The sequence below is a fragment of the Poromitra crassiceps genome (assembly GCF_964638095.1).
Source record: "Poromitra crassiceps genome assembly, chromosome: 20".
Classification (NCBI taxonomy): Eukaryota; Metazoa; Chordata; class Actinopteri; order Beryciformes; family Melamphaidae; genus Poromitra; species Poromitra crassiceps.
This window is the reverse complement of record NC_139637.1, coordinates 28,170,265-28,192,146: the sequence shown is the minus strand read 5'-3', so window position 1 is coordinate 28,192,146 and position 21,882 is coordinate 28,170,265. Positions and strand designations below refer to the sequence as shown.

Sequence of the window (21,882 nt, the reverse complement as noted above, 5' to 3'; positions counted from 1 at the left end):
ATTGACATTAAAGTCCCTGGAAACCAAAATCCACAAAAACGTTCTAACTATGTTATTTAGGGTCTTATGTTAGTAATTATGTGTCCCAGAAATTATTATACATTACTTTCAACCCAAAGCCTTAAAATCGCCACTTTTCTACAAGATTCTACAAAGTACTTCCTCATTGAAGACAGCAGTGCGCGAGGTGCTAAAATGCAGGAGCTTATGACGTCATAAGCTCTATATAACCTTTGAGTTTTGCCACGACTGTCAAACCTAAATTTATATACTTTGCAACGTTCATCATCGTTCAAATTTGGCTGGTGGCTTATTAACATAGGGTCCTGTGATGTGATGAACTCAAAATGCTAAATAATAAAGAAATATTTCTGGTTTCCAGGGACTTTAACTACTACAGTAAATACAATAATAAGTGTGAGAAATGTGTCCCCTTTAATATGTAGATATGAAAGAAATGTACGTGCAGTATTCACCTTATTCTTTGCCCACAAGGACGTCATTTTGTAATCGTCTTCCCGTTTTAGACACGGAAGTAGATTACGCCTACCGTAGTCATTTTTAGACTTGCTAAAAAGCTGTTTTCAAGCTAAAAAAACAAACTGTTTTAAAGTTTTAATATTTTTTCGGATGAGAACATTCCAAATATGTGACCAGTTTATCAGAATAACGCCTATTTGGAAATATTTAATGAGCAGCAAGGACTGAGAGCGCTGGCTGTGCTGACCGGTCGGACTAGCTATCTGTCGAACCCTACTGTTGTAGTTAGGCTACTGGCAGTGAGAAAACACTGTCGACGTGCTTTTGTAACTAACGTTAAATGCTGAACGGGTGCAGCCATCGGCTCCTCGCAGCAGTAACGCTATGAGCATGTCACTGAAGTTGGCCGCAGTGTGTAGCTTAATTCTGAATGTTGCCAAACTTCATTCATTATTATAGTGATGTTTTGTTTTGAAACTGGCCGCCAACTAGCGCTGAACCGGAAGAACAAATACAATTGCGGGTAACGTGGAAAAGAGACAAAGTGGTGAATAAGGTGAATCCATTCCACAGGCCAAGGTGTGTGTGCGTGTGTGACAGACTCAGACATACAGTAGTCAGATCATGTGTCAGAGTCTTCAACATGTCACTCAGCACCTAATATAGCAGCACGACACACACACACACACACACACACACACACACACACACACACGTGTAGACATGGACACATAGTAAATACTAGTGCAGATTAGTCAATTAATCAACTGACAACTAATCGATTATCATTTTGAGAATCAATTCACCGTTTTTCACAAATCTGCTGGTTTCAGCTTCTCCATCTTCTTGTCTCGGTTGCATCTCTTTATTCAATTAATTGGGGGATTTTTGGCTCAGAAATGTTAAAAGTCACTCCTGGCTCTACCTAGCCTGCCAGGGGCATGGGTCATTATTTTTGACTTTTATAGACCAAATAATTGATCCCCCCCCCAAAAAATCAATACATTAAATCAATAATCAAAGTTGCAGCACTAACACAAACATCCACCCCCCCCCCCCCACACACACACATACACACACCCTGACATTAGTGAGAACACATGTACACACCATGTACACACACGGTCCGTCTCACACACGTCACCTCTGGCATTTCCAGGCCGAGGTGTGTGTGTGTGATATGTGTGTGTGTGTGTGTGATATATGTGTGTGTGTGTGTGTGTGTGTGTGATATGTGTGTGTGTGTGTGTGTGATATATGTGTGTGTGATATATGTGTGTGTGTGTGTGTGTGTGTGTGTGTGATATATGTGTGTGTGTGTGATATGCGTGTGTGTGTGTGTGTGATATATGTGTGATATGTGTGTGCTGTTGACAGGCGGTGAGGTAATAAGTAACTCACAGTGGAGGGGGGCGGGGCTAACGGGGGCACCAGATGAATGCCCCCGGTGGCGCGTGACGTAAGCGCGGGTGCGAGTGCTTGCTTTGTGGTCCAGTACTAGGCTAGTATCAGCCACACCCAACTCCATTCATCTGGCAACTAAATGTGCTCCTAACTGAATCCCACCAGAACATAATTTACAAACCTTAGATGCCACTCTCCAATTTCGGCATACATATTATCTCCCAAGAAGCACTTTGTGATGTCAAATCTCATGTTTGGAAGTGGTTCGCTCTGCTGCTGTATTAACGCCCTCCACTGTGTATGTTGCGGGTAGAGAGCAGTGTGAAAATCACCGGCATAACATTTTAATATATTTGGAATGTGTGCTTCTTATTGGAGTATGTGTATGATGACCTCATCAGTGATGATGTCATCAGTGATGTCATGCGTATGTGATGCGCAGTGGGCGAGCGAGGACGCGAGCGCGCAGCCCCCAGAGAGCAGCTTCATCCTTCCTTCAGAAATGGGAGATAATGAGCCCTAAGTACCGCCCACTTCAACCCCAGCCTCAAAAAGCAGTGAAAACAGGGAATTGGTGATATTTAGGGTTTGAGTTGAGACTAAAATGTCTCCTACTTTTTGAGGCTGACAATTAGTCACATAAGATCCTAAATTACACAGCGGGACAATTTTTGGTGCATTTTGCTTGCCAGGGTCTTTAATGGTGCAGTTCAAGACCGCTAGTCCCGCCCACTGCTGCTCAGAAATGCCAGAATGGATTATGGGATGAGTAGTTCCTTCACATCCCCCCCCCCCCCCCCCATTTTCTCCCCAATTGTAGTTACCCAATTTCCACCTGCTGCCCCGGTCGCTGCTCCACCCTCTGCCGATCTGGGGAGAGCCGTAGACTAGCGCCAGGCTTCCTCCGACACATGCGCAGTTGCCAGCCGCTTCTTTTCACCTGACAGCGGGGAGCTTCACCGGCAGGACGTAGCACGTGGGGACCAGGCGCCCCGACCGACCAGAGGAGGCGCTAGTGCGTCCCTTCCCTCTTAAGCCCATGGCACACCAAACGAACATTCTCAAACAAACACAAACAAACACGAACAAACACGAACAAAGACAAATGTTCGTTTGGTGTGCCATAGCTGTCTGTCCTTGTCTGTTCGTGTTCGACGATGTTCGGTGATGTTCGCCCGGATTCAACATGTTCAATCCGTGCTTGTTCGGTGTTCGCTGTTCGCGGTCGTCTGGTCAGAGCCTCCTCTAAACTAACGTTACACGCGACGCAGCAAACACACGTTTCTCTGCCATGTGCCATCACACTGGGCATCAACACTAACTAGCGGGAGACTTATCCCATGCACTCCCGCAAATAAGTAATGTTATGCGCAGCACGGTTACATCTTACCGAGAGGGAGAGAGAGAACATCCATGATCGTTAACAGCAAGCTATGCTAACTAGCTAGCCGTTCAGAAACGCATGTAAACAGCCGTGTGATTAGTGAACGTCAGTAAAATAAGGAGAGAGCTGCAGGTGCTTATGCAGAACTAGTGCACGATTAAGTGCACAGTGGGTAATGACCCGCTGTGATGAAGAATATAGCGAGATTAACAAGGTTGATAGCAAAACACTGTCGGCTGCCATCAGCAGCACCTCCAGGCTTCAACTAGCGTTAGCCTGTCACATGATGCCTTCATGGTCCCTCGATAAAGTCTGCAGAAAGAAGCACGTTGCCTCACCACTCTCTCAAGAAGCGTCACGTGAGTGTGGCGTTTAAGGCCATCTGTCTCTACAAAATAAATAAACTGGGTATATCATTGTATTACTGGACAGACATGTAACTAACTTTGCCAGTCTGAGCCATCTTCTATCTGCTGCCTGTAACACAGTGCAGTTTATATTTGACTGGTGTTTCTTTTTTACATGTGTGGGACAGGCAAATGTCTCAAAATGTTTTGTTTTTTTGTAAAGATAATTTTATTTCAAATTGTTTTATTTATTTAGTTTTATTATATTTTAAATTGTAACATATTTCATGTATTTTAGTCTGTGTTACGTGAAACCGTGGCATTTTTGTCCAATCATACAGTCAAAAAACTCATGCCGGCACATCCCTAGATACCTCTTGTTTATTATATCGCAATCACAATCGCAAATCGCAATATTGTCCACCATAATCGCTAATCGCATTTGGTCAGCGTCTTCTTCTTTGTGGTTTTACGGCAGTTGGCATAGTTATTGTTGCATTACCGCCACCATTTGGCTGAAATTAGAACAACTGTTGTGCTGAATATGTTTGGTTGGTGTGCCATGCTTTCAAACAATCTCCAACATCTGCCAACATTCACAGACAATTGTCTGTTCATGTTTGTTGGTGTTTGTTGGAGAATGTTTGATTGGTGTGCCATGGCCTTTAGAATAGAATATGTACACAGTCTTGTATGTTTGCCTTTTCCCCCGTTTTTCAATGTTGTTGTTTTGCTCAAATGAATCAAATGTTTTATGGTCACAATTATAATATTATAATAATTATAATAGCTAGCTGGTTGGCTTGGTTCCAGGTTTAAAAGGATTATTCAAAATGTGATGGAGAAAAAGAATGGACACACTATTCTGAAAACAAAGGTGACATCACGATGTCACGTGACTGTTGGGACCAGTATGCGTGTATACTTTTTTGCAACTCAGTTTAGGTGAAACTAGTGTCCTCTAGAGGGAGAGTGGCGTCAGAGGAGGCCCAAAATGCGAGACTCATTAGCCAATGAACAGCCAGGAATGGGTCTCGTGCTACTTTTGCATGCTAAAATAAAGCTGATAATGTACAATTTGATTCAAGGGGTTTGATTCAACTCGACAGTGCTGCTTAATCCAGGACCTTACTTCCTGGAACTTTTGAGAGTAAAAAACTGGTCCATTGGAGTGAATGGAGATGTCGGGACTCTTCTATCTAAATGGCTCTGGGTGAAACCACGCCCCCTTGTGTCACGTGACACGTGGGGGCGTGGAGCGGAGGCTGGCTTGACCGCAGTTGGATTGCAGGCCGTCTGCAGAAGAAGGGCATAAAAAAACGTGCAGCCAGGTGGCTCACCTGGTGGCTCACCTGGTGGCTCACCTGGTGGCTCACCTGGTGGCTCACCTGGTGGCTCACCTGGTGGCTCACCTGGTGGCTCACCTGGTGGCTCACCTGGTGGCTCACCTGGTAGCTCACCTGGTAGCTCACCTGGTAGCTCACCTGGTGACTCACCTGGTGGCTCACCTGGTGGCTCACCTGGTGGCTCACCTGGTGGCTCACCTGGTGACTCACCTGGTGGCTCACCTGGTGGCTCACGTGGTGGCTCACCTGGTAGCGCGCGTACGACGGAGGCTCAGTCCATCGTGCGACCGACGCGGGTTCGAATCCGACCCGAGGTCCTTTGGCGCATGTCAGCCCTTCTCTCTCTCTCCCCACCTTTCCTGTCTGCCTACTGTCCTATCTGAATAAAGGCAACAATGCCACAAAACATAATAAAAAGGGCATAAAAACTAAAACTATGTGTAAATGGATGATCACAAAAAGGTGAACAAATATAAATTATTTGTTATCTGTAGACGTTTTCTGAAGGTTTAATTTTGCAGGTAGGGCAAAGATTCGGTTAATATACAACTTTTTAGGTGAGCGTTCTGCTAGCTTGTTAAGCTAGCTTGTTAAGCTAGCTTGTTAAGCTAGCAGAACGGCGCGGCGCTTCTTCTGGTTGCATCATGCGGGCGTGGGCTGGGTTTCACATGAACGCGGTTGTGAAAAGTAAACACGCTACCAGTCATTTAACTTTACCCAGACCTAACTGTTGAGACATTTGGCACCAGTTTAATGCGACGTGTGAAAAGCTGCCCGTCTCCCTTTTCAACAGATTGTGTCAAAAGGTTTGAGGAGGAACTGACAGCATGTAGATTGCAACAGACGACTCAACCCTGTGTGCAGACAGAGAGACAGACAGACAGACAGACAGACAGACAGACAGACAGACAGAGAGACAGACAGACAGACAGACAGACAGGCAGACAGACAGACAGACAGACAGACAGACAGAGAGACAGACAGACAGGCAGACAGACAGAGAGCTGCTGAGTAAGAACAACTCTGACCTGCTCTAAACATAGAGCAGGTCTACAGCTGTCACACACACACAGGCCCTGTCCCAAAACACTCATTGTCCCCCACCAAGGGGGGCTATGGATCCACCAAGGGGGGCTATGGATCCACCAAGGGGGGCTATGGATCCACCAAGGGGGGCTATGGATCCACCAAGGGGGGCTATGGATCCACCAAGGGGGGCTATGGATCCACCAAGGGGGGCTATGGATCGCACGGTCTCCGTCTATTTGTTTAGTAGTCACACTGCGACGTTGACTTTGTGCCTCTAGGGGGCGGCATTGACAATGAATGGGACGGACCCAAGGGATGGATCTACATCACTGGTGGGGGACAACCACCTTACTACAGAGCTGAACAGTCACGTGACGTCTTCAGCCCCGGAAGAGAGTTCCCCATTCATTTTCTCCATAGACATTTTGAAAAAGCCTTATATATATAACGAGTTTTAAGGCTGGAACCAAGCCAACCAGCCACGTACTGAATCATGAGTGACTATAAAACATTTCAGTTGGAGCAAAACCAGAAATTAAGATGGAGTAACTTGAATTCAGCGTTACTTAAGTTACTGAGAAAGTAATCAGATTACCGTAACACATTACTAAGTATTACTAAGCTCCTGACTTTTTGAAGTTGTGGCGTCCCGGTGCTCCCGGGTTCATTTAGAGCCCGGCTCCTCGTTACGGAGCAAGGAAGCAGGAAGCATTCTTCCCAGTGAGCCACTCTTGACTGAGGCTTCCACCAATCACAGGCCAGGACGGATGCACACCTCTGACACTGACCAATCGGCTTCAGGATGGAGGATTTACACTCGTAAAGCGTGTGGGGTGTGTGTGTCGGTGCTAAATGTTCCCGAGTGTACAGTCACTAACGCACGTCCACACACACACACACACACACACACACACACACACACACACACACACACACACACACACACACACACACACACACACACACACACACACACACACACACACACACACACACACACACACACACCATCCCTACTGTAAATTCCTCTGTATTTAGATCCAGCTGGCTGTGACTGGATTAACTGGAGAGAACCCACTCTGTTTACATGGACTGCAATAATCTGATTATTAACCTTACTGTAAATAAAATATTTAGATTAAAGCCCCATTATGCAACTTTTTATCTAAATATAACAGCTTTTGAATCATTTTGATGGTACAGTGACATCAGCTCTGTCATTCCCACAGCACCCTCTGGAGGCCTGTTCCTGCACTATGGATTTTTGCTGTCTGTGTCCTGGAGCGGCTTGACAGTGTCAAGTTGCCTGGAACTTTTAAGGCCATTTCCTGCACAGCACCTTCAAATTAAAGGTTTTCTGCTGACAAACCCACAGGATGCTTGTATTGTGAAGTACGTATAGAGTACAGCAGGAATGAGAGCAGACGGTCTGGATGTTAGCACTTTGGGTTCCTACATGTAAAAGTCAATGGGGTTTTTGTGTGGTGGGATTTTGGTTAAATGCTTGAAATAAGGTTTGTGGTTAACAAAGGTTTATGAAACAGAGAAGTTCAGCAAGATAATCTTCACACAGGAACACATTTATGACTTTTGAAGCTCATTTTTTTTTAAACACGATTTTCAGAAAACACTTCAACAGGTGTGTGTGTGTGTGTGTGTGTGTGTCTGCGTGTGTGTGTGTCTACGTGTGTGTGTGTGTGTGTGTGTGTGTGTGTGTGTGTGTGTGTGTGTGTGTGTGAGAGCGTGTGTGTGAGAGCGTGTGTGTGAGAGCGTGTGTGTGTGTGTGTGTGTGTGTGTGTGTGTGTGTGTGTGTGTGTGTCTACGTGTGTCTACGTGTGTGTGTGTGTGTGTGTGTGTGTGTGTGTGTCTACGTGTGTGTGTGTGTGTGTGTGTGTGTGTGTGTGTGTGTGTGTGTGTGCGTGTGTGAGAGCGTGTGTGTGTGTGTGTATGTGTGTGTGTGTGTGTCTACGTGTGTGTGTGTGTGTGTGTGTGTGTGTGTGTCTGCGTGTGTACGTGTGTGTGTGTGTGTGTGTGTGTGTGTGTGTGTGTGTGTGTGTGTGTGTGTGTGTGTGTGTGTGTGTGTGTGTCTCACAGGCAGAGCAGCAGGGCGAAGCCGGCGATGTACTCGTTCCTCTGGGCTCTGAACAGCTTCATGTGGATGTGCTCGATGGCCACAGGGTTGTTGGTCAGGTCCACCTTCTCTGTGACGCTGTACTTCCTCACCTCACGGAACGCATCTATACACACACACACACACACACACACACACACACACACACACACACACACAGGATATGAAGATCCTTCTGGATTCAATCTAGGGGAAAGTGTTGTTTTACATTTGCTTTGTCTGAGAATGGATGAATTTAATTCGTTTTATTTTGAATTTATTTTATTTAAAAAGTAGTTTTTTTACACTGTGAACTCAGACAGAACCTCACAAAGTTTGTTTTTAATTAGAATTTTTATTTTATTTGACATCTTGGTTTTGCTTTGGCTCGGCGTTTATTCAAAAGAACAACACCTACTGTATGTTGATTGGCGGAGTAGATGATGTCATGAGCCTGGAGATTTAAAGTGAACCAATCGGGACACAGAGGGTGGGACTAAGCATCTACAGCCATTGCTATTTGTAGAAAGAAACAGTAGAACCAACAACACTACTGCTGTGAGATACAGGACACAATTCAGATGTTTCACATTGATTTGATTTGATTTGAAGATTTATTGGTGGATAAAATGGAGAAAAAAAATCAGATTAATGTGATATTCATTTCAACCATATTACCCAGCTCTACTACTCACACCATTGATACACACACACCAATAACACACACACACACACACACACACACACACACACGCACACACACACTCACGTACCGATGAGGAGGAAGACGAGGATGGCGATGGCGACCATGAAGGAAGTGTTTCCATACAGAGCGATGGTCTGGACCAGACGAGACTTAAACAGCTTACTCCACCTACACACACACAGCATACAGTAGAGATGCATTAGAACTAGGGTTGTCAAAAGTATCGATCGTATCGAAAAGTATCGATACTAAAAAAAAATTATGGATACAATACTCATTTGCAACAGTTTTGATACCATCAGTGCTTTCTTTTAATTAAAAATCACTGATTTTCCCCTCCCTATCATTTGGTATCTCTGTTGCTTCAACAAGCTAAACGTGTTCTGGTGGCTAGAGTGGCGGTAATATGCTGTCCAAGTTCAAAGTTTGATCAGGCCTAGATTATGGAGAAGTGTGTGTCTGTCCATCTGTCTAACTTTATTTTTATGCCTCTTGATCTGTCATCATCCCCCCTTCCCGTGGTATCGAAAATGGTATCGAGTATCGATATTTTCCTGGGTATCGGGATCGAAGTAGAAATTCTAGTATCGTGACATCCCTAATTAGAACACAGATATAGATGGTTTTCACAGTATTTTGTTGCTATGGAAACAGTTTGAAACCTAGCTCATTTCCTGTCAGCTATTGTATTAGCATCAAAGACTGTACACACTGCAACAGAGAGTTAGCTAGGAGCAATTTATAATGTTTATGTTGTCAAGTTGAAACAAGTCTATACAATAAATACACACATACAGTATATATATATATAGATAATATATATATATATAATATATATATATATATATATTTATTTATTTTTTGTGAATGCTTGCGGAAAAACTACAGTAGAATTCTGTTATTTTGTTTTAGTAATTGTACGAAAACAAAATAACAGCATTCTACTGTAGTTTTTATTAAAACAGCATCCACAAGCAATTTGCCTGAAATGTATCATTACAGTTATTACTACCAATTGAGTTATTAATATTAATTTAAATATTAATATACTATTACCACCAGTTATTTATTACCATTATTGCTACAATTACTATTATTACGCTGATTGTAATATTTGTAAAGCACTTTCCTGAAATACAACAGCAAAGGCTTGTTGATGAGGTTTTCTAATGTGTTTCTACTTGTTTTACACCACAGGTTTAAATCCCATGTATTGAATGGAGCTCTGCCTCCATCTAGTGGCCAGACCACAGAAGTAGAACACATCAGAAGACCGTAGCGTCACATGCGTTTTCATTTCTCTTGTGGAATAAACAGTGTTGGGCAAGTTACTTTCAAAATGTAATATACTACATATTACTAGTTACTCTTATTTGAGAGTAATGTTACTTTACAATATTACTGTCTGTGTAGAGTAACTCGTTACTTATTACGCTACTTTTGCATTACTTTCACCAAAACAACAGCAGCAGCAGAATGAGATCGCTGTCCCGGAAGCATCCTGAAAAATAATTTCAACTGCCTTGAAGTCAGTGTAAACAATCCAAAACTCTAAATGTTATTATTTTCTTTTTTTATTGTCATCTGTAGTGGTTATTTGCATAAAAACAGACAATTTGATTAGGAAATTGTATCTTTTCTTTAGGATTGTATCTTTATTTAAATATGTGCCTTGATTTTTTTTTAAAATTACTCAATTTGTAACTTGAGTTACTTGACAAAGTAACTGGTATAATATTACTGAAATCCTAAAAGTAACAAGTTATATTAAAATAAAATAAAATAAAATAGCAGCAGAATGTGACTTCCTGCCTGCAGGCCGAAGTGGAAAATCCTCAAAGAAACAAAAGTCATGAATTGAAGCAGCCGGCTGATATGAAGCTGTGTGTTCTGACATATTACCTCTCTATTGTGGAAAAGAAAAGCTCACATTCAGCAGGTGTAAAGCTACAGGATCCAGACTGATGTGTGGAACATCTCTCTGAGTCAGACAGACTCCAGACTGATGTGTGGAACATCTCTGGGTTTCCATCCAAATGTATCGCATAATTCAAGCGAATTTTGTGAAAATCCGCAAAATAAAATGCGAATTTATGCATGTTTCCATTCAGTTTTGTTTAGCGAGTTTTGGGAGTCGGCAGGTTGAGCAGTCGGTGGCGCTTCTCGTCAGCAGGAGGCGTAACGTGCCTGTGTGCCTGTAAGAGATCTCTATCAGCGGAGACCTGCTTTGATTGAGTCATCACCCGGTGACGGTGATGATCACCGTCCTCATCGTCGTAAAGTCGCCTTCAAAGCATGATGTTAGATTATAACAAACTAGTTGTGTGGCTTAGCCTTCCCAAATGTTGAGGGTCGTTTTTTAGAATTTAATACATAGAATTGGGAACGTTACATTCAATTTCATTCAGACTGCCTGGCGCTAATCGCCACCATTTCCCCCTGGAGTAGCATAAAGCGGAAGTGAAGTCACATCTGGTACGTCATCGTTAATTCGCAAAATCTGTTTCCATTGCAAAAGTTTGCATCTTCCTACTGTCGATACGCTGATAAATCCACCCCCTCCAAGCGTAAAAACATTTATGCGATATTTCGACCTTTATTCGAATTTCTGGTGTTTCCATTCAAGTTTATATTCGCATTTTGGGTAAATGCGAATATCCAGAGGTGGATGGAAACCCACAGACTCCAGAGAGCCTTCCTAGTTTAGGTTTCCAAGTGGAATAAAGGTCTTAATGTCATAAGACTCACATTCCTCTGTGGTGAACTTAATGACCACTCAAGAGCTGTGCAACACTGACCAATAGGAATGTTAACCATTAACCATTTAATCGTTGATTAAGCGTTGTTAAAGCAGGACTAAACCCCAAAACACTTTTTTTCAGCTTTTAACCAATACATATGACTTCGGGGGTGGTGTGTGAAGAATTCTGGTCAAAATTTCCACATTTGAGACCAAACTGTTACCATTGTACCATTTGTATCATTTTCAGCAGAATAAGTTCCCTCTATGGGGAACATAACATCTGATCATCCACCTCCCCTATCCCTCCCACCCTGTAGCTCCCTAGATGTATATGTCCTGTACCGTCTGCCCCGTTCCGTCCTGCCCCGAATACCTGCCCCTGCCCTTTCTTAACCTCCACATGTGTCTGTCCAATCACCTGTCCTTAGTTATTATGTTACACGTTTAGCTGTTAATTGTAAAGCGTCTTTGAGTATTAAGAAAAGCGCTATATAAGACCGATTATTATTATTATTATTATTATTATTATTATTATTATTATTAAAGGAAAATAAGATAAGACACTTTATCATTTTAGGCATATAACAACATTATGTTTGGTAACCAACCAGAACACGATCAAAACAAGATAAGGTCAAAACAAGATAATAAAAGGTATTGCACACGCCAACGCAAGTCCAAAAGCAAGGACAGCTCCGCCCTCAGATGTGCAAGACAACCACATAAGAAGATAAAAACCAGATCATATCAAAAGCTTTTGCACAACAGGTTAGATGTGTGTAATAAAGTGTTGGAGTGATTAGCAGCAGTGGGGGTGGATGGAGAAGATAGTTTGGTAGTAAATACATGCAGCCTGTCCTCTGCAGTCTGCTGACTTCAGATCAGCTCTGCTTTAACTACCTGCAGTGTGTCCTCTGCTGTCTGCTGACTTCAGATCAGCTCTGCTTTAACTACATGCAGCCTGTCCTCTGCTGTCTGCTGACTTCAGATCAGCTCTAACTACCTGCAGTCTGTCCTCTGCAGTCTGCTGACTTCAGATCAGCTCTGCTTTAACTACATGCAGCCTGTCCTCTGCTGTCTGCTGACTTCAGATCAGCTCTAACTACCTGCAGTCTGTCCTCTGCAGTCTGCTGACTTCAGATCAGCTCTGCTTTAACTACATGCAGTCTGTCGTCTGCAGTCTACTGACTTCAGATCAGCTCTGCTTTAACTACATGCAGCCTGTTTTCTGCTGTCTGCTGACTTCAGATCAGCTCTGCTTTAACTACATGCAGCCTGTTTTCTGCTGTCTGCTGACTTCAGATCAGCTCTGCTTTAACTACATGCAGCCTGTCCTCTGCAGTCTGCTGACTTCAGATCAGCTCTGCTTTAACTACATGCAGCCTGTCCTCTGCAGTCTGCTGACTTCAGATCAGCTCTGCTTTAACTACATGCAGCCTGTCCTCTGCAGTCTACTGACTTCAGATCAGCTCTGCTTTAACTACATGCAGCCTGTCCTCTGCAGTCTGCTGACTTCAGATCAGCTCTGCTTTAACTACATGCAGCCTGTCCTCTGCAGTCTACTGACTTCAGATCAGCTCTGCTTTAACTACATGCAGCCTGTCCTCTGCAGTCTGCTGACTTCAGATCAGCTCTGCTTTAACTACAAGCAGCCTGTCCTCTGCAGTCTACTGACTTCAGATCAGCTCTGCTTTAACTACATGCAGCCTGTCCTCTGCAGTCTGCTGACTTCAGATCAGCTCTGCTTTAACTACATGCAGCCTGTCCTCTGCAGTCTGCTGACTTCAGATCAGCTCTGCTTTAACTACATGCAGCCTGTCCTCTGCAGTCTGCTGACTTCAGATCAGCTCTGCTTTAACTACATGCAGCCTGTCCTCTGCAGTCTACCGACTTCAGATCAGCTCTGCTTTAACTACATGCAGCCTGTCGTCTGCAGTCTGCTGACTTCAGATCAGCTCTGCTTTAACTACATGCAGCCTGTCCTCTGCAGTCTGCTGACTTCAGATCAGCTCTGCTTTAACTACATGCAGCCTGTCGTCTGCAGTCTGCTGACTTCAGATCAGCTCTGCTTTAACTACATGCAGTCTGTCCTCTGCAGTCTGCCGACTTCAGATCAGCTCTGCTTTAACTACATGCAGCCTGTCCTCTGCAGTCTGCTGACTTCAGATCAGCTCTGCTTTAACTACATGCAGCCTGTCGTCTGCAGTCTGCTGACTTCAGATCAGCTCTGCTTTAACTACATGCAGCCTGTCCTCTGCAGTCTGCTGACTTCAGATCAGCTCTGCTTTAACTACATGCAGCCTGTCCTCTGCAGTCTGCTGACTTCAGATCAGCTCTGCTTTAACTACATGCAGCCTGTCGTCTGCAGTCTGCTGACTTCAGATCAGTTACATGGCGTTGCATTCTTAGACATTGCCGTTTGCTTTTATTTGGCCAAATTATTAGTTAATTCAGAGTTAGATGATATTGGAGCAGCCAGCCATTTTATTTTATTTTTAGCCGGAAGTCGTGACACGACCACACAAGCGGGTCAAATGGGCATGGCTACATAAGGTGAATAGTGAATCAAATGAACAGTTGAGAATTCAGACTCTAGTAAAAAAAAAAAAAAAAAAAAAAAAATGGCGAACACACTGAATAGTCCACTATTTCTGTAATAGGGACCGCGGTTTGGAACAGGGCTCATGACCGTCGTATTGTAGGTAGAGAGAACAGATAAACTATGACCAGTAGGACTGTTGAAATAAATTTTGGTATTTGAATAGTATTTGATTTGCATAAATATTAATAAACCTAATTTTTTTAACAATTATTATTATTATTATTAGGGGTTCAAGCCCTGAAGGGGCTGAAACCCTATTGTTTTTGTAAAACCGGTATTACTATTATTATTTTTCATCTGCCCCGACGCAAATTCCCGTGAGTTGGTAAATGGTAGAGACCTGAAATTTGGCCCAATGACAGATATTGTTGGCTGGTAGCTGCTCAAGAAAGATTTTTCGAATCGGCCTCAAGGTGGCGCCATAATCGATGGTTTTACGTTAAAGGCCATAACTTCCACGCCGCTGGTCCGATTTTCAACCTTTTTTTTTCCAGATGTTCAGGTGAACCTGCTCTACAAGTTTGCCATAAGGACCCTCAATGTCCGCCTGGAAAGTTTTTGAGATATTTGGAAAAGTTTGGAAAACACATTTTTGACATCTCCTCCTAGACCGTTGGACTGATTTGCACCAAAATCGCCAGGAAGCATCTTTGGAGCAAGCTCTACAATCGTGCTTTTTGGATTTTTGAAAATCTACTTTAGTTTCGGAGATATTGATCGTTAAAGTTGTGAGAGGGCGTGGCCTCACAGCTAAATTGTCATAACTTCATTACCGATGAAGGAATCTTCACGAAACTTGCAGGAGGTCTTCGGAGACCATCCTAGACCATGTGTGTCACATTTTGTGCAATTCGACCAAAAGGGGGCGCCATAAACGCCAGAAATGGGCATTAGTAGGGTCATCTGTGGCACTTCCGTGACCGTGGAGAGCGAAGGTCCGTTTCTCAATGGATTTGTCATCTAGGAGGGTTAATAAACAAATTTAGCCGGGGTGTATTTTTTTAAAAGGCGGGGAAAATATTTGAGAGACCAAAATCCAAAATGGCTGCCGTGGAAATTAACTTTTTAATGGTTTGACCTACAATGATGCACAATACATGGTTTCAGAGCTTATTCTGGTCAAGGAATACATTTTTGGGGTTTATATAATGATTTGACCTATTTTTGACCTTCTAATCCAAGATGGCTGCCAATGACAGGTCTTTAAATTCAGCTCAAGCAACTAACCTTGCTAGCTTTGCATACAGAATACTATTTTATGTTAGGCTATAGTGCAAAATTGTTTTTGGTTCATTATGAAAATGTGATGGGATAAACTGGACACCATATTCTCAGTAGCCTACCCTATTTAATGGGAAACCGCAAATCAGCAACTGTTGTTTACACACAAACATTGACTTTAATGACCTCAGAGATGACTTCTGTGTACCGTACTTATACTGTATATTATTCAACTCATCATGAGAAGACCTGTCATTCAAGCCTAATATGAAGGCTCTATGACGATTTTGAAAAAACTGCCTTTTAGAGCTCAAAATTGGATGGCCATCTTGGATTTGAAGGTCAAAAATAGGTCAAATCATTATATAAACACCAAATATGTATTCCTTGACCAGAATAAGCTCTGAAACCATGTATTGTGCATCATTGTAGGTCAAACCATTAAAAAGTTAATTTCCACGGCAGCCATTTTGGATTTTGGTCTCTCAAATATTTTCCCCGCCTTTTTAAAAAATACACCCCGGCTAAATTTGTTTATTAACCCTCCTAGATGACAAATCCATTGAGAAACGGACCTTCGCTCTCCACGGTCACGGAAGTGCCACAGATGACCCTACTACATGTCTTAACATAAAAAAGGCTGTAACTCCACACCTGTTTGTCCAATGATTGCGAAACTTGTCAGATATATCAAGGAGGATGTCCTAGTCAGAATCAGAAGCTTTGTCATCTGCGCAAGGCTTGAACCCCGCCCATCGCCGCTTGCGGCTATATTTATTATTATTGTTGTTGTTGTTATTATTATTAGGGGTGCACCGATCACGTTTTTTGCCACCGATCACCGATTGCCGATCACCTATGAGAAATATCTGCCCAACCGATCATCGACCGATCACCGATTACCGATCACCGATATATATATATATATATTTATTTATTTTGTAAGCAGCTATAGCAGTCTATTATAGAACAGTTTCCATTTTACATATAGGCCTACATTTCATGCATCAAATTGAAAGTGCAGCACATTTTCTTTTTTTTCTACATCAATATTTTATATTTTGTAGGCTAAAGGAAACCGCCAACATGATTTTTTGTGTGTGAGATAATTGGAGCACAAGACTGTGTTGAACTAAATGGCTAGTAGTTCAGTCCAGTTCCCTCAGTTCAGTTTATAAAAGAACAAAACTCATTCCACTTCGGGATTTCCATGTTACCAGTTCAATGCAGTTCAGTTCACTCAACAAAAATACTTAATTTTCCGGGATTTCCCTGTTACACAAGAAAAATAACTTCGACCCAAGTTAACTATTTTATCGATTAAGCTAAAGCGGCTAAAGCTAACCGGAGCTATTAACGTTAGGAGGATACACTCAAATATGGATCAAACACGGACTTAACAGCATGCAAATGCCTCGGTAGGCGGGAGGACTGGAGGTAACTTCTCTCTGCTGAGTCTGCTCATCACCAGCTGATGTGTGTGATTCAAAGACGCAAGGGGTGTGTTGACAGTCTGGTGTGGTGTGTGGACAAAAAATGTGCCTCGCGACCTGCTTGGAGCACTGTGCCACTACGCTCTATCAGCCACTACTGTAAAACACCCTCCCTCGCTCCGGGGGAAAAATGTCGGCGATTGAGCCAGAAACACAGTCTGAATGAAATTGAATGTAACGTTCCCAATTCTATGTATTACATTCTAAAAACTTAACGGCAACATTTTGGAAGGCTAAGCCACACAACTAGCTCGTTGTAATCTAACATCATGCTTCAAAAGATGGAGAACTGGCTGTGTTACGACGATGAGGATGCAAAACATGTAATTTGCATGTTTCGTTCCACCCATGTTTCGTCCGCGCTGCCAAATTCAATGGAATGAAACGAATCTTGTAGCCTTGGACGTAGTGAAGTGTTTTTGATTGATTTGTTCATCGGACTCAAAACGGTCTCCGCTGATAAGACACGGAGATCTCTGTTACAGGCAGGCGCTACGCCTCCTCCTGACCAGTTTTAAACATTAAAACACCTGCGGCTTAGTCCAGTGCGGCTATGTAACAATCATTCAATTTAGCTGCTGCTGCTTATATTCAGGTGCACCTTATAGTACGTGTGCTTTGCAACACAATGATATAAACGTTAGAGCACAATATGAAAGTTAAACGATGGACATTGAAGACATGAAAATGGGCTGCCTCATGTTTCTCACGTGCAGCATGATCGGCTATGCGATCGGCGACAATAAAGGAATATCGGAAACAGCAGATCACATATTTGAGGTCCAAATCGGCCGATACAGATTGCGTGCCGATCGATCGGTGCACCCCTAATTATTATTATTGTTATTGTTATTGTTGTTATTATTTTATATGGTGAATCTCGTCCATCTGGCCTTGGCTAACCAGCATGTGAATCATGTTGTCACATGTGATGATCTTTCTGTTATGCATTGAAGTAGCCCAATACAGCCTTATGGCACAAGTGAATCACATTGATATTCAACAAACACGATAACAAGTTGCTAATCTGCGTTAAGTGCCGCTATTAATGTCGTGCATAATTAATGATCACTCCGCATCAACTCACGCAAGTGGTGGATCCCATCAATATACCCAATGAAAATCTATCAGGCAAAAGCAGTCAAATAGCGAGTCATTCTTCACACAATAGATATGTCTGATACCAAGGCACACCTGAATAATACAGGGACAATTTCCATCAAAGACAACACGCTAAAGGCCGTTTGATGACAGCTGACAAGTCAGCCAGGATAGAACGCAAAAGTCCAGTTACATCCTTCAAAATAAAAGTACCATTGCAACGTTTTTTGTGTGGGTTAGGGTTACGTTCACAGCGTAACCCTAAGGAATACGCCCCCGTCCGCATGTCCTCGAGTGCCCACCGCCCGGGTGGGGTCGTCAAAAGGGCCTTTCTGTGTGGAGTTTGCATGTTCTCCCCGTGCCTCCTGGGGGTTTCCTTCATGTAGGAACCCCTTCACCAAAACATGCAATATCCTGGTTGCTGATGTGGTTCCTCCTCTGGTCGTTAGGGGCGCCTGTTCAGAGGGAGGGGAACTGGTTGGAATAGTGTGAACCTCCCACGTGCTATGTCCTACCAGTGAAGCTTCCTCTGTCAGGTGAAAAGAAGCAGCTGGCTAACTGCCCATGTCTCGGAGGAAGCATGGAAGGGTGGAGCAGCAACCAGGATGAATAAATTAAAAATTAGCAGTAATGGGGGATAAAAATTGGATCGGGGGGGGGGGGGGATAAAGGGGGAAAAAGAATATCGGCCGATATATCGATATCTGAATTTTTTTACTCCCTAATATCGGTATCGGCCTAAAAAATCCAGTATCGGTCAGGCTCTACTAAATAACGCTCCAAAGTTAGGATAAATATTTGCAAGGCATGGCCAAAGGGGTCCCTTGACCTCTGACCTCAAGATATCTGAAGGAAAATGGGTTGTATGGGTACCCGCGACAGACAGGGTAGCAGGAGCATTTTTCACTGATGGAGCTTTGACCTGTGCACCGTTTAGATTGTTTGCTGTTGTTGTTGCTTCCCGTTGTTTGCTGCTGTGTTGTTTACTGACCTCTTGGGGGAGATGAATGGGATGCAGAGCAGCAGGACAAAGAAGACCTCTGCATAGAGGAAGGTGGCCACAGCCGTCCACTGGAGACTCATCTTGACACTGTGCACAGGGACAGAGCACAAAGGGTTAACACAGGGACAGAGCACAAAGGGTTAACAGAGGGACACAGCACAAAGGGTTAACACAGGGACACAAAGGGTTAACACAGGGACACAAAGGGTTAACACAGGGACACAAAGGGTTAACACAGGGACACAGCACAAAGGGTTAACACATGGACACAGCACAAAGGGTTAACACAGGGACACAGCACAAAGGGTTAACACAGGGACACAGCACAAAGGGTTAACACAGGGACACAGCACAAAGGGTTAACACAGGGACACAGCACAAAGGGTTAACACATGGACACAGCACAAAGGGTTAACACATGGACACAGCACAAAGGGTTAACACAGGGACACAGCACAAAGGGTTAACACAGGGACACAGCACAAAGGGTTAACACAGGGACACAGCACAAAGGGTTAACACAGGGACACAGCACAAAGGGTTAACAGAGGGACACAGCACAAAGGGTTAACAGAGGGACACATCACAAAGGGTTAACACAGGGACACAGCACAAAGGGTTAACACAGGGACACAGCACAAACTAGACTGAACTAGACTTGGGCAGATATCCAATAATATTGAATATAGTGATATTCACAAATCATTTACTTTGGGAAGTGTGCAGTGTGGCAGTGATTGGCTGCAGAATCAGATCCATCTGTGAGTGTGAGCCAACATTTCTCCTGTCATCACACCTCCTGTCTGATCTCACTGCCATCACACCTCCTGTCTGATCTCACTGTCATCACACCTCCTGTCTGTCTGATCTCACTGTCATCACACTTCCTGTCTGATCTCACTGTCATCACACCTCCTGTCTGTCTGATCTCACTGTCATCACACCTCCTGTCTGATCTCACTGTCATCACGCCTCCTGTCTGATCTCACTATCATCACACCTCCTGTCTGATCTCACTGCCATCACACCTCCTGTCTGATCTCACTGTCATCACACCTCCTGTCTGTCTGATCTCACTGTCATCACACTTCCTGTCTGATCTCACTGTCATCACACCTCCTGTCTGTCTGATCTCACTGTCATCACGCCTCCTGTCTGATCTCACTGTCATCACACCTCCTGTCTGATCTCACTGTCATCACACCTCCTGTCTGATCTCACTGTCATCACGCCTCCTGTCTGATCTCACTGTCATCACACCTCCTGTCTGATCTCACTGCCATCACACCTCCTGTCTGATCTCACTGTCATCACACCTCCTGTCTGATCTCACTGCCATCACACCTCCTGTCTGATCTCACTGTCATCACACCTCCTGTCTGATCTCACTGTCATCACACCTCCTGTCTGATCTCACTGTCATCACACCTCCTGTCTGATCTCACTGTCATCACACCTCCTGTCTGATCTCACTGTCATCACACTTCCTGTCTGATCTCACTGTCATCACACCTCCTGTCTGATCTCAGGCTGAAACTCTGTAAGAGTCGACCGATCTGAATGATTATTTTGTCTGATATGGATGCTGCATATTGAGGGGGAGGGTGGAGGGTCACATAGAGAGCGTACTACTGGATCTGGAATGGAAAACAAACTGGTTCTACCAAAAGCAAGTAGACCTAGGTATGTATGTGTGTGTGTGTGTGTGTGTGTGTGTGTGTGTGTGTGTGTGTGTGTGTGTGTGTGTGTGTGTGTGTGTGTGTGTGTGTGTGTGTGTGTGCGTGTGCGTCTCAGCCTCATGAGGGAGGGGCAGATTTATGGCTGATCTCAGAGATATAAGAGAACACTGCAGCTAGCTAATGTCTGCTATTTACATCAGATGACTGCATCACCGTGTTCAGGATAAAACCTGACTTCAAATATGATGACACACACACACACACACACACACACACACACACACACACACACACACACACACACACACACAATGGCCATGTTGTTGTAGTTAGTTTAGGAGTATTTCTGTCTGATAAATGTACAGATTCCCTCTGTGTGTTTTTGTACAAAGCCATAAAATGTAACGTTAGTTTATTATGACCTGAAACAGTCTAAAGAGTCTAACAGCAAAGCAGCGGTGTACTCTAAAGTCTAAATGATGCAACGTAATGATGCAGTGTATTGTACATAGTGTACAGTACATGTAAAAGTACAACTAGGTACAAGAGTTGAAATTAACAATAAACTCTGCAGCACATCAGTTCCATGCTCTGTATTGGATCGTGCTAATCAAAAGCAATGTCGATAACATAAATAAATAAAACGTCCTGAAGAAGAACAGACAAGAAGCACATGACAGGCTAATTGTTGACAGCTGCACGCTAACGTGCTGTCATTTGCAGGCTGCGTCTACTTGCTGGAACGAGACAAGCTGCCACCTTCCAGTATGATGCTAACTTTAGAGCAGGGCATGCTAGTGCTAGTTACTGCTAGCTAACTTCAGCTCCCGTCTATTGGCTGGAAAGGGGCTTGTTTTGTTCTTGGTTGACCAACATGTCTGAGTGATGGTCTATCATTCAAACTCTGTCTCCGATCTCTAACTATATTGTTCTGGTCAGACTTATCGATATAAAACAGATAATCAGCTCCCACATCAGTGTTGACTCCTGCAGTGTGTTGTGTTAAAGTGCTAGCACGCTAACAGCAGCTAACGTTTAGCTTCACACTGTGCTCAAACAGAACAACGGTGATGTAAAGAGCCTGATCCAGCCGTCCGCTGTTTCTCACCTGTTAGTCCAGATCTCAACTTCACACCTCTGCTGCTGCTGCACTGAAGCCTCTGTCGCTCTATGGCTCTACTAGCCTGTTAGCTTAGCTTCCTCCTGTGACAAACACTTCCGCGTTCAAGTGTAA

At 43.6% G+C, this 21,882-nt stretch overlaps 1 protein-coding gene across 1 annotated transcript in view; it reads right to left on the bottom strand.

Annotated features, from left to right (window-relative positions):
• bcap31 (B cell receptor associated protein 31) overlaps positions 1-21,882 on the bottom strand; it is a 60,828-nt gene extending 38,946 nt beyond the window's left edge. The window contains exons 1-4 of the mRNA XM_083657135.1: positions 21,757-21,882; positions 18,958-19,056; positions 8,874-8,974; positions 8,083-8,227 (exon numbers count right to left, since the gene is read on the bottom strand). Of these exons, the coding sequence (XP_083513261.1) occupies positions 8,083-8,227; positions 8,874-8,974; positions 18,958-19,049 (338 nt within the window). The 5' untranslated portion in view covers positions 19,050-19,056; positions 21,757-21,882. The remainder of the gene's footprint in view (positions 1-8,082; positions 8,228-8,873; positions 8,975-18,957; positions 19,057-21,756) is intronic.